The sequence below is a fragment of the Saccostrea cucullata genome, unplaced genomic scaffold, assembly GCF_032062105.1.
Source record: "Saccostrea cucullata isolate Sc308-1 unplaced genomic scaffold, CSIRO_AGI_Scuc_v1 ctg233, whole genome shotgun sequence".
Taxonomy (NCBI): domain Eukaryota; kingdom Metazoa; phylum Mollusca; class Bivalvia; order Ostreida; family Ostreidae; genus Saccostrea; species Saccostrea cuccullata.
Window position 1 is genome coordinate 25,476 of NW_026925526.1, and position 15,122 is coordinate 40,597.

Genomic DNA, 15,122 nt, shown 5'->3' on the forward strand with positions numbered 1-15,122 from the left:
TTGACAGTAAATACAATGTTTCATTAAGCCAAATGCAGACAGACGATTTTCATACTAATTATTAGGCCAATATTTACACATTGAATTGTCCAGTGATTTTCCGGTTATTTCCTGAACATTAAGAGGAGTACACGGGTGTGACCGGTCTGCAAGGGATGCTCAAACCTGCGGGGCACCTCATCCCACCTCTAACGTTTTAGAGGTCTGTGTTTGCTCTGCTCTTGATTTGTATTGTTTAATGGATTATGGAACTCGTTTTATTATGTTAATAATAAACATGTTCTGATTTTACATGCAAATAATAAAATTTTGTCATTGAAAAGATCCTAGAGCTTTTTAATGACAATTTTTATACAGTTGTTGAAATCATGTCTTTGAACAATCTGTCGAAATTGCCATCGGTACCAATGGAGTTCCGTTATAAACAGTGTTCTGTCGTCAACTTCCCTTACTTATGAGGGTTGTTAGAAACGTTCGCGGATACATTGTATTACGGAAAAATTCTCGTACGCAGCGATATATCCGATATTATCTGCATAACGAGTTTATGTCTCCCCGTTGATTCGATATTCTATCAATTTCTAAAAGCTATTGAGAATAAAAGGATATCAACAGTCTCTTTTATATTTAGCATTTCGCAAATTCTTTGGTCGAAAAAATGCCCTTGTCATCAAACACAATCTTTCAATAAGTGGAATGCTGACTGACGTTTTTCACACAAATATCAAGGCCATTATATGTTTACTACACATTTTTCGTAACCCTATCATGACAAGGAGCGCACAACGGGGATGCTTACTCCTCCATGGCACCTGATCCCACCTCTAATATCTTTAGATTGGACCATGATTGCTATGCTTCCAATTTTTTGTAGTATTTTATCAAAAACCAATAATTAGTTTAAAACTTCATTGAGAAATGTAGTGGCTATGAGTATGAACATAATACATGTACTCTGCTGCAGAAACACTGCCTCTGATTTTAAAGTATCTCTAATTATGTAGTACATGTAAGATAAGGGTACTTACAGACAAAAGGACGAAAATGCAGCAACATGAATGCTTCTCACCTCCCTGTTTTTTGATATGGAGAACATACTATATAATTATTGCTGGTTTTTGAGGTCAATACAATGATTTAGCCATCTGAGGAGTACAATATTCACCGAGCCCGAAGGGTGAGGTGAATATTGTGCTTCGAAGATGATTAATTCATTGTATTGACCAAAAAAAAAACAAACCCAGCAATAATTGTTTTATTATATGATTCACTGATAAAATGATACAGCTCATTACTTGTTTGCATTTTATTAAGTCCTAGCCAAATACAAGAGAGTAGCAGAATTAAAATGTAAATAAACCTTACCAGTCGTATCAATTTGAATTTTTTAAAATCAATTTTAGCAGCCATGAAAGAAATATATAATGTCAGTCTTTTTAAAGGATAGATTTTGAAAAGAAGGAGTATTATCAGGGAAAACTGACTGTCAAAAAGTAAAAAAAAATTGTTGATCAGTAAAAGTGTTGGAGGGGTGGGGTCCCTGCATCCCCTCTTACCACCCTCACTTAAATATATATTCGCTTATGTTTTGTTCACATGAAAATAAAAATCATAGTCGTTTAAATAGCTTTCCAAAACAATTTGTATCAATTTGGAAATTCCCAATCTATTTTTAAATAAATGTAGAGGAAATAAATCCTTGTATTGACCTGGAACGTCACGTGCAGGTCAATACAACGTAATATTTTTCTAACATAGTTGGATCTCAGCCAATCAGAGAGATGGAAATTATTCAATCATATAATAAATATAATTATTCCCTTGTTTTAGAAATATACTTTATTGAAATGCCACTAAAATTAATATTTTTTCATCCTTTTAGAGAGGTTGTTTCTATAAATTTAAAAAGAAAATACAAAAAGGTGTAACTTTTGTGTAGTGATACAGAAATTCTTTTTTTCCTGATTTGCTCCACGTCTGACATAACAATAGGGAGATAAAAACTTTATAAGGACGAATTTTTTTTTTTTTATCAATCTGAATATATTTGTCACAAAAAAGAATACAATAGCTTGAGGATTTTAAAAAGTTACGTAATTAACTCGATATTTTAATTCTAAAAAGTCATTAATCATAATTGTTTGTATTTCATCCTTATGAATAATTTCACTTGCATTTTCTTTTCAGAATACATGTCAACATGCGTGACCTATGAAATTCACAACACTTGATTAAAGCAATAAGTGTCAAGGACTTTCTTCAGTGATGACACACCTTTATTTGTTTTGCAATTATATGATAAAGAAGTAAACAAAACAACTGTGACCACATTGGTTGTTGCTGCTTAAAACTGTCACCTCAATATCATAAAATCATTTTTGTTGTCAAATTAACAAATATGTTACAGAACTCCGATTTGTGGATCAATGGTTATTAAATTCTATTTTTAAATGCAGAATTTATACGTGTCACTAACAAGTTTGCAGCGCATAAGGTTTGACAAAATTTTCAGCAAAGGCCGTCCACGAGCCTAGTGTTTTTTTCGTTCTTAACATTTTCCCCAATATACATTGTTATTTTCAAGAAATTTGAAATGTACATTAGACTGTTTTCTTCTTGTGCTATTGGTGAATACTGCTTGTGTACATAAATGAGATATATGGAGATATCGAACAGTATTCAAGATCAAAAGTCCATAAAACAATACAAAATAGGACCAAAGCAAACACGTATTTGACCTCCAAAACATCGGGGGTGTGATCAGGTGCCATGGAGGAGTGAGCATTCCCTGCCGACCGGTCACACCCCCGCCTTGTGCTCTTTGTCATGATCGGGAAAAAACGGAAAAATCCGTCGTCAATTCAGTGTATAAATAATGGACTTGCAATTAGTATGAAAAACGTCAGTCAACATTTGACTCAATGAAAAATTGTATTTGCTGACAAGGTCATCGACAATAGAACTTACAAAATGATGATTTTAAACGAGACTGTTGATATTCTTGTTTCATCAACTTGCTTGTCAATAATTTAAATTGTTTTAGAAATTGTTCGTGCGTAGAACATGCTCTTGAGTATTGAATCAACTGAGATATATAAACTCCGTATGCAGGCGATGAAGGTATATTGCTGCATAAGTAAGGGAAGTTGACGATAGTAAAGTTAAAGTCAGCACGTTTATCATAGAGCTTGGTTGTTTTAAATATCCAAATATGAAAATAAGATATTCAAAATAATTGAGCGAGGGAAAAATTCCATGCTCGATCTTAGCATATTTCATATATATTTCCATGTAACTATACATTTCTTAACAGAATTTCTAACAACAACTACAAAAATAACACAGGATATTGACTGTTTCTCTCATACAATAAAATTTCCGCATTTATGAAATATTAATTTATCTTAAGATGTATGTATGAGAAACAACTATGTGGCATAATGGTGATACACTGTACATAAATGTGGTGAACCGAGATAGATGATAAAGTCTATGTAAATGAACATTTCATTAATTAAGAAGAAAAAACCCAACAACAAGTTGTTACCCAGGATTAATATCTTTGGTATTTTATATATTTTATAAATGAAGATATTATCTCAATTTAAATATATGGCAGAGAAGTCCTCTTGTCATGAAAAATGGTAACGACTACTAAGTTAAGCATCTTAAAATAAATGATATCATTTTTTAGCATAAGTTGAGAGAAGGGTGTGCCGGATTTCTCAGTATTTACTAGAATCTCCACAAAAGAGGTACACAATAAAAAAATCTTTTACAATAAACCAGTTATAAATGTGGTTTTAGGTTTATAAATCCATATCACGCTTTGTACATTATTATACCAATAATCCTAATTTTGTAATAATTATAGTGGAATGTTATTCATAAAGCGTCAATTAAAAAGATTTATTGATTTTGTTCTCTTTATCCCATATCACTGATTTCTTTTTTAATTACGCGTCTTATTTCGTTGAATAATTTGCTGAGTAAAACTTGTATATTTCTGACTCATTCAATTTAATGGAAAGATATTTTTGAAATGAAAGCTGTTATAAATAATGTTACTTAGTACCATTTTTGCGACATTATGGTTTTCCCCCCTAAAAATTTCTACATATGCTCAATTAAGTACATAAATCTCATCGTGCTATCATGACAATAAATAAATTCCCACGTCAATGAGCTAGACAGATTATTATAAAACTAAGATTTAAAAGAAATCCATGGAAATGAAAAGGGATTACTTTCAAAGTATCTTTTATCATAAAAAAAATATGTAGACATTTTTGTCATTTTTTAAATATATATTTTTCAATTGATCAGCTCAAGTTGCTTCGGTGTTCTTTTATAAATATTTAGACAGTAAAACAATTTGACCCAATTCATCGGAATGCTCTAAATGTATAATGAAAGAGATTCTTATACATGTAAATAGATATAGAGAATTATTGTAAGCAATTATGCTAATAAATTATCATCTTATTTTTTTTCCCATGTTGATGAACCAGTCTCGAAGTTAATGTAAATGTTCACTTACCAAGAACTAGACTTCGTAAAATAAAATAAATAGTATTTCGTGCAGAGATAAGTCTAAACACATGTTGAGAAAGAACTTAAGATCAATTTTCAATTTGACGATTTAAAAAAGTAAACAGAAATTACTAGTAACTTAAAAGTTCGCTCTTTGGACACTAAAATGATCGTGTTAAAGAAAGCAAAATCTGCTTAGGTTAATTGTTGACTGACATATTTCGTATACCTACTGTTTTGCCATTATTCTCCTACTGAATTGATTCCAGACTTCTTCGTTTATCTGATCACGAACTATAGTTACACAGAAATTTAATTGATCGACAGGGGATGCTAATTCATCTATGGTACTTGATCCATCTGTGATGCTTTAAAAAGTGCATGTTTACTCTGCTAATTTAATTTTTAATGTTATATTGGACAGTTGCGAATGATCAATGTCCATTATTTTTACATTTCATTCTTTTCAGTTGTCTTGTTCACTTAAAAAGATGAACAATACTTGTCATATTCATAAATAGGATATATACCTTTAGAGTATTTATTTTGAATAAACCCTTGTTTTAAGCCTCTGCTTAGAAGCTGCATTTTAATAATGAATTAATTACAACGCAACCACATTCTCAGAATTCTATTGCCAATAGGAATGACCAACGACAAGTACAAGTAAGTAAATAAACTAGTTCCATTTTCTGGATAAACGTATGTATATATGTGTATATATCTCAGTTGATTCGATACGCAAGAGCATGCTCTACGTATGAACAATTTCTAAAACGAGGTAAATTATTGACAAGCAAGTTGATGAAACAAGAATATCAGCAGTCGCGTTTAAAGTCATCATTTCATAAGTTCTATGGGCGATACAATGACCTTGTCAGCAAATACAATTTATCATTGAGTCAAATACTGATTGACGCTTTTCATACTAATTGTTAGTCCATTATTTATACACTGAATTGAAGACGGATTTTTCCGTTTTTTTCCGATCATGACAAGGAGCACACGGCGGGTGTGACCGGTCAGCAGGGGATGCTCACTCCTCCATGGCACCTCTGATGTTTCAGAGGATCTTGTTTGCTCTGCTCCTATTTTGTATTGTTTTATGGACTTTGATATTGAATACTGTTCGTTATCTCCATATCCTTCATAAAGCAGTTGCCAACGATGTCAAAAAGCCTGAACTTTGAATTTATCGTGGGGAATGGTTTTACCAAACAGAGTTGAGAAGTCTCAAGTTTTGATGTGGTTGATTTTGGTGAAATTTTGGGATTTCAAAATTTCCAAAAGTTATTTGAAGTTTTAAATTTCCACATCTGATTTACACCTCATCAAATATTTTGTTTCACAATAAAACCTCTTCATAATTTAGTAAGAAGTAAAGAAAGAACCTTAGTAGAGCATTTACTGGAACTCACTATTATTTTTGTTTGATTTTTATGAAGTTAAAGAATACTTTATAGGTTTCAAATAATTCAACTTGATTTTGGGAATTTTAAAAATAATCAAAACTGACATAGAATTTTGAAGAATTTCCTCTATAGAACGAAGGTATGTGTATAAGTTTATTGGATGAACACTTGTAGAATTAAATCCCAATTCCTCTAAACTACAATCAAAATAGATAAATTGAACCTTACAAATAAAGATAATGCTATTACCTGTTTATTTATTAGCTGAGACAAATACACACTGATCGTATAATCTAATCCTTTTTCACTTCTGAATTATTGAACAAAGGAGGTTTAGAAAATGATATACTAAATATTACAAATGACAAAGTAATAGAATAAATGGACTGCAAGCACAGGGAATATCCCAACATTTAACCGATAAATGATTATTTTGGATCCTTATATTTATCCTTAAATATAATTTAGAATTGATTTGCATAATCTTAACTTTATATTTGGTGCTATCAATTACTGGTTGTCAATAAGAACAAGAATACACTTGCTCTCTAATCACGAAATTTAACAAAATTATAATATGCAACGCATTAATTGTCGGTTTGTTTCTCACCATCGACTTTTTGCGTTCATTCAAGGATGAAATTTTATGCTATATTTTAATTAGAAGTATAAATTGACGATGCAGGTAAAGTGTTTAGGACAAGACCGCGTGACACAAGGACCATAATTTGACGCAACATCTACAATCGTCTCTCTCTTTCTGGAATAAACACATACGACTTATTTTGCGAACAAAAATCACCGCTGTTTTTTTTTTTTCGGCCAGTTTAGAAAACTAAAGGATATAAGAACGTGTGCAAGTCTTTTTGCGAAAAGTGTGTCTTACTAAGACAGGAGATACAGGCATTTCAATGACAGTCACAAACTAAGGAACTTAAGAGGATATTTACTTTATTTCAGTGAAGAAATTTTATTATTGGATATATATACTCAAAATGACCATCAATAAGGGAAAACATGTCTTATTTTTTATTGTGATACTAGTTTCATTTTCTAAAGGTAAGTGATTTTTCAATATTTTTAAAGAATGAAAAAAAAAGAAAGTTTTCTGTTGAATAAAAGAAGAAAAATTGAAAACATTATTCCATAATTTTGCAAAACTTTCAGGATAATAAAAAGGATGTCAATGCCATGGACACACAAAGAGTACACTACCTTTTAAAATGGAAACTTTTGCATTTTTAGGAACCATTTTTTTTATTTAATTGAAAATAAATTATGTTACTTAGAAAAAGCAATAAGTTTGACAAGAGTTATGATCCCTGGCGTATGCCTCAACCACAGCTTTATTTTGCCAAGATTTCACTATATATTCACTTGTTTAAAAGGACGTTTGAAATTTAAAAAATGTAGGTACTTAAGTGAGTATATGTAGAAAAAATGATAAATTGACACTGAGCTTTAAGTTACGAAAATATCGATATCTTTGCCTTGTTAAAGTTTTAATTCTTTTATAAATGAAAATCAACTAAAATTCAACTTAATTTTTTTTTCATTCACTGCTGAAAGTTGCTTAATATCTTTACATCCTTGTAATACGTAAAAAGGTTAAAAGTAAATCTTCTGACATCGAAGAAAAGAAAGCTACAGGTAGCAGACAGATTAGTGGTTTTACACAGGTAAATAAAGGTATTTTTTAGTTCCTGAACTAGATAAGGATAGAAAAAGTGATTATATGGAGAAAATATCAAAAATCAGCGGATCATCAAATTATGAAAATTTTGACATATATGGAATCACGATCTGAAATTTAGTTATTAACATTTGTTGAAGTTTGACTGATTGTAGTGTTATTCATTTTGAATAAACCGTTATGAGGTCGCATTAAAATGGATAAATTTGACAAAAGACCTAAGGTAGACAAAAAATCTGGTCTTTCGTAGCATACATATATTTCAGTCTTACAAATATTTTACGCTTGTCATATGATTAATCAAATGAAATTGAAAACCTTAAAATGTTTAATATTTAATTTTTCAGCAGTTGTAAAGTATAATTAGATAATTTTTAAAAATATTTTCATTGTATTTTTTCAAAATTGAAAAAAAAATAATCACTTGTTTTCATTCAACATTGGAATACCATATTCCATCCCATAACAAGAGCTTTATTTGATAACCCTGTTTATTCTTTGCAGGACAGGACCAAGTGACGGACACCAGTCTGATTCCTGACATGCCTGCATTTCCAGGCGATCCACCGCCAGCGGGTGGTAAGTGGAACTCATCCTGCTTTGTTTTTTTTTCGTTGTAACCTCGACATAATTTATTCTATGTATGGTAAATGATAATTTCTAGAAATATATTTGTTTATCAGTATCCGCTCCAAAATGTTTGCAGTGCTATGATATAAAATGTCATAGAGACAGTGACGTTACAAGACTAAGTTTAAAAACTTTACAATTTTAAAATTTACTTTACAGACCCTTTTGATGTACCTTTGGTTGCTACAAACACCAATGAAGAAGTTTTACTGGGAGACACACCAGCCATTGACTCAGTTTCTGATCCTATTTCCCAACCCATAGCCTCAGATGTTGCTGATGTTGTGACCAATGAGCCGATAACCGTTACACAAAGAGTTGTTACAGACCTTCCTCCAATGGATGGGACCACGACTTCGACGGAACCTGGAACAGGTGATATCGTAACCGATCCTCCTGGTGTCATTGACACAAATTTGATAGAATCTGGACCGGAGGTCATATCTGTAGGAGATGGCGGGCTGGCTACCGATAATATTCCTGGCAACGTAGCTGTGGACTCAACTGTTCCTGTCACAACAGTGGATTCTAATTTTGACATTAACGGCACGTTTGATGGAAGAAATGATATGCTTTTACTCACTGGTTCAAAACCAACAAACGACTCATTGCTTGCTGCTGCAAAAGAAGCATCTCTTGCAGAGGAGGTGACTACAAGTCTCCCTACACAAGTTCCTGATGTAATAGACACAGTAACTGAACAACAAATCCCAGTGGAAGGCGAAGTGACTCAAAATGCTAACGATTTAGTCAACTTGAATACAACTGACAATATCGGTACAAATATTGATGCTCAAAATCGACAAATAAGCATCACAACCCCCATAAGCGATCCAAGTGCTGTCGATCAAGGAATACCTTCTGAGGTATTAAACGTACCAGATGTAACTGATTTCCCTAATTTACCTGAAGCCACTGATAGAATGTTAGAAGCATCTACTACTGAGACGTCACAAAGCACAGCGGACATGAGGGCTGATTACGAACAGGCAACAAAGGAATATGAAACTTTTCTACAAGAAAATCCAAACACAACTTTCACAGGCCCTCCAGCTCCACCTCCACAAAATGAAATTTCTTCTGTCCTTCCCCCAATAGACAACACACCTGTTATTCCTCCAGGACCTATCCCACCTGTCCCTCCTCCCAACCAAGGCCTAGAACCAATGGTTACTCAAGAAATGGTTTCCACAGTCCCAACTGCTATTGAAGACGCACGACCTGTAGTTCCTAGGGAACCTGTCCCTCCAGTTCTACCTCCAATAGAAGATAGTCTTCCAGGGCAGATCTCTCCATCCGAGATTGAGACATCATTTACAACACAATCCACTCTACTTACAACAAGAGAAATTACAACTAGAGGCATTGAAATGACTGTTCAACCTGATATTTCTGCAGGAGGAACAGATACTGTGACAGAGGTGCGATCTATCCCAGTTTCTTCCACTAGATCCCCTGAAACAAACACACGAAGGCCTACAATTACTCGCAATAGGTTGAGAGGAATTTCCGCTGCTATACCACCTCCTCCTCCACCACCTTCAGATGTATATAAGACTGACTTTGGTGAAAATGTTAACCAAAAATCAAAGACTTTCCAATACAAACCAGTTATTCCAGAAAGAGAAGCCTCAGGTGGTACCAACGTAGTAGATATAAAGACTATTCCTGACAGAAACTCTGGAACAGCCAACGCATACCCCTTTGCGATTGACCAACAAAGAAATCGCCCAAGAGAAACTGCCACAAGACAAAGAGATCGTGGCATGTCACTCATTCAATATCAATTTAATAATCGAAATACACAAAGAGCTGGTAGGCGATCTGAAATACGAGACAACAGAACTGGAACAAGAGCAAGAGATCTTAGTCAAAATCAAAATTCAAACAGCTTTGATGCTCTCCTCGATAAGAATAAGAAATTTGTTGCAAGATTCGACCAACCAGGAATGCCATTTTATCAGAGGGCTTCCGGAGGACAATCCGACAACGCATTCTTTTATTCTCAACCTATCAACTCAAAGCCGTTTTACCAAGGTCAGAGATCTGTGGAAGAAAGAGCATTTTCTGACTCTAGTGACACAATGCCGCCGATACTTGTTAAAGAATATAACCCTAGATCCAGTCGTCAAAACACAGTACCAAGAACACAGAGCACTTCTAGACCTGTCGCTGCAAGATTTAATCCCAGAAACATTGGAGATTCACAGCCTTTAAGAACTAATGCACAGTCCTTTAAAAACAAAATGGACAATAGTTATGAAATGTGGTATCAAATTATGGGAAATGAATGGGAAAAAAATCGAAACAGATATAGACAATCCGAAGGTAGTTCATCCCCAAATCGTAGAAACATGGGAGTAAGGGTGTTGAATACATTTTGGTCTCGTTCAAGTTCCGATAGCAGGAATGGAAGAACGCCAGCGAAAAATAATAATATAATATCCAGCATTAACCAACCTTCTACAGAACAAAGAGAAAATCCTGCAAAAGGATCACAATTTTCAAATCGGAGAGATAATTCTTTCGCCTTTGGCCCCCAGAATCAAGGATCTCAATCTAGAAACGTTGTGTCTGCAAATGAAGCACAAAGACCAAATCAGAAAGCTAATTCTTTTGAGTTTGAACCACAGCTTCAAAGATTCCAATCTTCTGGTCCATTTAGAATGAAAATTAAAGAATACACAATAACCAGGGACCCAAATCTTGTAAGTACTACGGAGGCGCGATTAAATCTTCGTGTTCCAACGATTTCAAGACCACTTGAACCAGAACTAAGGCCAAACTCATTTTCTCAAAACAATCCCCCTCCAATTAATATCGGTAGTGATATTTCTGAATTAGAGTTCCAAACTTTTATAACAACTACTGAAAGACCAACAACACTACCACAACCTTCAGTTGCTTCTGGTTTTAGAAACAGACAACGCTCGGTATCAACCACAGGTGTCAGAAACAGGAATTTAAGCAGAAACAGATCGTCTAATGACAATCTCGATCTACCACCACCGCCAATGATTTCTAGACGAAGAAGGTTAAATCCTTCTATAGAGGATGGTACTCCTATGAACCCCCCTGGAAATCGATTGAATGAATTGAGACCGACAACGGTCATAGTCCCATCGATACAAAGTGAAAGGAATGTTCCACTTGTTAAGTCAATACCAAATGCAGTTCCATACGTACCAGAAATGCGAACGCCGAGAAGAACAGACAGAAGACTCTCTGCTTTACCGCGACCTCCAGCAATAAATGTGGGCTCTTCTTCTGGAGGAGAATTATCTAACGTGGGCAACGGCCAAAATCCAATGCCCATTCGGAACGCTCAACCACTGCAACAAACCACACCCTTTAGTTTTACACAAGCACCAGAACTAACACCTGTGCCCCCTTTGTTTTCTGTCAATAGGACTTTGGTCATGAAGCTCCAGAATGATTCGGTTACTAAGGAGGAACTTCCTCCGAGTAAGTATTATTATTCGTTTCAAAGAAGTGAATATATTTTTACAATTTCAAATAATTAGAAAAAAATGGAGACAGAGACTTGTTCAATAGAACACTTCTGAAACCCTCACTAATTATAATTAAGCGGGCACAATATGCTTTTTTTGTTAGTTGTAAATAATTCAGAAATATTCTTTGCTGTCTATATTGTATTGTTTAATGTCTTTCTTGTGCTTTTGTCTTAATAGGTGTGTGCCATCAATGCCACTATGTCAGTGACGTATGTTACCTAAGTGAAGCTGGAATTTGTAATAGATTTGTAGAATGTCACAAAAATGGTGATCAAGTAAGAGCGTTTGAAAAAGAATGTGCGATTGGAAACTTCTGGAACCCAGAAACTCTTGCCTGCCAGAAATCCCTTTATGTCAATTGTCCATCTGGTAAGCAGAAAAACAAGTTAAAACAACGTTTTAATTGAATATTCATGTAAACATTAAACAATATGATAAATTAATAAATATGCACAGATTCATTCTTATAAACTATGAATTTACTGAAAAAAGCGTTTCTTTCTCTCTGGTTAGACCCTTGCAAGAATCCAGCTGTGAAGACTCATCCATTCTTGGGACGATGTCGATATTTTTGGAAATGTAATCGGGGGATGTCAGAGTTTGAATTATGCAGTCCAAATTATCGATACGATGGGATTACAGAAACCTGTGTCCCAGACTTAACTTGCAAAGACAATGACCTACCCAGTGAATTAGGTCCACAACAAGAAAAGAAACCCGAGAGTAAGTCATATTGTCCTTTTAATTTTCTAATTTGCTTTTAAAAAAATACTATTTTACTACTATATATGAAAATCAGTTTAATATGAAAAGTTATCATATTTTATCTGATATGGCAAAGATTATCATTCAAAAGCTAGAAAATTTTCATGATAATAAATAAATTGATTGTGAAAAGGAGCAAAAACGTAAGTCTAAGAGTTTCCATCGTTTGTGCAGAGTGCATTTGGACAGCTGTACAAGGCTCTCTAACCTCGTTTACTGACGGATTTAGACAACAAGAATGTGCGCCTGGAACTCGCTTTGATGAGGTTCAGTGCACATGTGTCAGGAGTAACATACAGCCGCCAGGAGAAGGTTTGTCTATCTGTTATATGAAATCATTTTGATTTTTGTTATAGCAAACTTAAATCTTAAACATTGTACTCAAATTTCAAGTCGTAAAATATGTATATTTCTTATCATCCAGTTTGTAATCCTGATACGTTGATTGACTTTGAGGGAGATGAACCGGCAGCATTTACCGACAAGTCCGGCCATATGAATGGAATGGGCAAGGAAGGTGTGATTTTAAAAGATGGCACTGGTTTCTTCTTTGGACGTGGAAAGCTTTCTTTTTGGCGTTATGCCAATGTGGAACTTGGTCCTTTACTGGCCATTCAGATTCGCTTCTTTCCTTATGGATACGCTAAAAATCCTATGGGACTTGTATCCAACTGTAATGGGTCTCCAATAGGATCTACTGTTGATATTCGACTTGATACAAGAACAAAAACAGCGGCCTTTAAATTGAGTACCAATCAACAAGTAAATAATGTCATCAAGCTGCCTTATGAGGTAGGTTAACGTACAGATGGACGTTTCTGCCTAACTTTTATGTTCAACTTCCTGTTTCCTGCCTTCATTTCTCGATGCTGTAGTGAATTCACTGAACTCCATACTTTTATGATACTATTTGTTTTTCAGCCCTTTCAATGGAATACAGCTACTTATGTCTATGCTGGAGACACTTTTACTGCAAGCATTAATGACAAAAAAGAAACCATACCAGTGGAAGGTAACTGCTTAATAATTTCTATTCTATATATTGTCCTGTTATCTAAAGGCTTTGTTTTTAAAATGATCTTATGAAAAACTGGACTAATTGTCAACTGTTTATTGTTGCAGGTTCGATTCCCAATAGACACCCCGCTATTCAAGTTGGGGGTTGTAATAGAGAGGATGGGTTCAGAGGTTATGCTGATGATGTAAGTGACATTTCACATCAGATATAAATATCACACATGTCTTTCACCAAATTATATATCTTGATCTTTTTAAACCACTGAATTATAAATGTGTATTTTCATAACCTTGATCTTTTAGATTAAAATTTACAATGGATGTATCCCAGAAGAATTTGAGTACATAATCTTCACATGATGACCAGTGGTACCTCTAACAAGAAATCCATCAAGCAGTCGGTAAATCCCTAAAAACAAGACATTTAACTTTGGTACTGACATATCCCTATACAACAATGAACATCGTGACAAATTTACACATTCCCTCGTGTTATGACTTGTCATATCTGACGGCGGTGAATATTTATGGCACCGGGAATTAACCGAAGATTTTGAGACACGCCTAAGTAAGGTCTTCTGAATATAAATGAGACCAATTGAGAAACTCACAGAATAAAGAATACGTGATAAGGCGTATTTGGAACGGACTTGGTGCAGCGGCGCACTGAAATGACATGTATACATTGGTAATATTGTGCGAGACCTTTACCACACATAGCATATCTCATATTAGAACTTATAATTTATTGTCCATTACTTTTGAAATATTCCAATTATACAAAACCTCATGAATGTTTAATATTGTTATTTTTGTCACAATTTTTATTTTGTGATAATAATTGTGTCAAACACATTATTTCCATATATTTTCATTCGTTGGCATGTTACATGATGAACTGAAATGTAATGCATCATTTATAACTTATTTATTTATCATATATCTACGTTCTACTACAGCCTTATGATTATATCTGTACATACCATGTATGAGCGGCGGAAATGGAGTCAATTTCAATTTAGTGATGGCTGTAATTGATATCTGTGTGTTTGAGTTCTCAGTATAGATATATTTTTTGGACATATATTTCTGTTATTTTCCGTGATGAAAGATGACATGTCTGTATGTTGCAAAAAATAAAGTTAATGATATGTAGATTATTAAAGAAAAGACACAAATTGTACTTATTTTATTCTCACTTATAACCGATATCTAAAGAATTTCTCTTCCAAGAAGAATCGCTCTCTTCCTCTGTTTAAAATACTAATTTATTGGACTTAACAGAAAATAAACTTCCGTGTAAAGAAAAGATATATGTATTTTTTTTTCTTTAAGATTGAATCTAGATCTATTGTAATAATGGTTTTAAAGAATTAATATTATTAAATTTGATGAAAAAAATTAACGAATTGCTCGATAAGCTTGGCATTTTGTACATTCTTTTTTATCATTCTGTAATATACAAATACATGTACTAGTATATTATATTTACCATATTTTCAGTTCATCATTTCAAGTAATGAAATTTCGAATCAAGTATCAAAGAAAAAAAAAACA

The 15,122-nt window shown here is 33.7% G+C and overlaps 1 protein-coding gene across 1 annotated transcript; it reads left to right on the forward strand.

Moving 5' to 3' along the window:
• The first annotated feature begins 6,660 nt into the window (after positions 1-6,660).
• Positions 6,661-14,743, forward strand: LOC134269111 (uncharacterized). The gene is made up of 10 exons (XM_062751333.1): positions 6,661-7,004; positions 8,143-8,217; positions 8,428-11,733; positions 11,961-12,152; positions 12,297-12,506; positions 12,723-12,860; positions 12,973-13,340; positions 13,470-13,560; positions 13,671-13,750; positions 13,869-14,743. The coding sequence occupies exons 1-10, from the start codon at positions 6,941-6,943 to the stop codon at positions 13,923-13,925; spliced, it is 4,581 nt and encodes a 1,526-aa protein (XP_062607317.1). The 5' UTR covers positions 6,661-6,940; the 3' UTR covers positions 13,926-14,743.
• Positions 14,744-15,122: the final 379 nt, after the last annotated feature.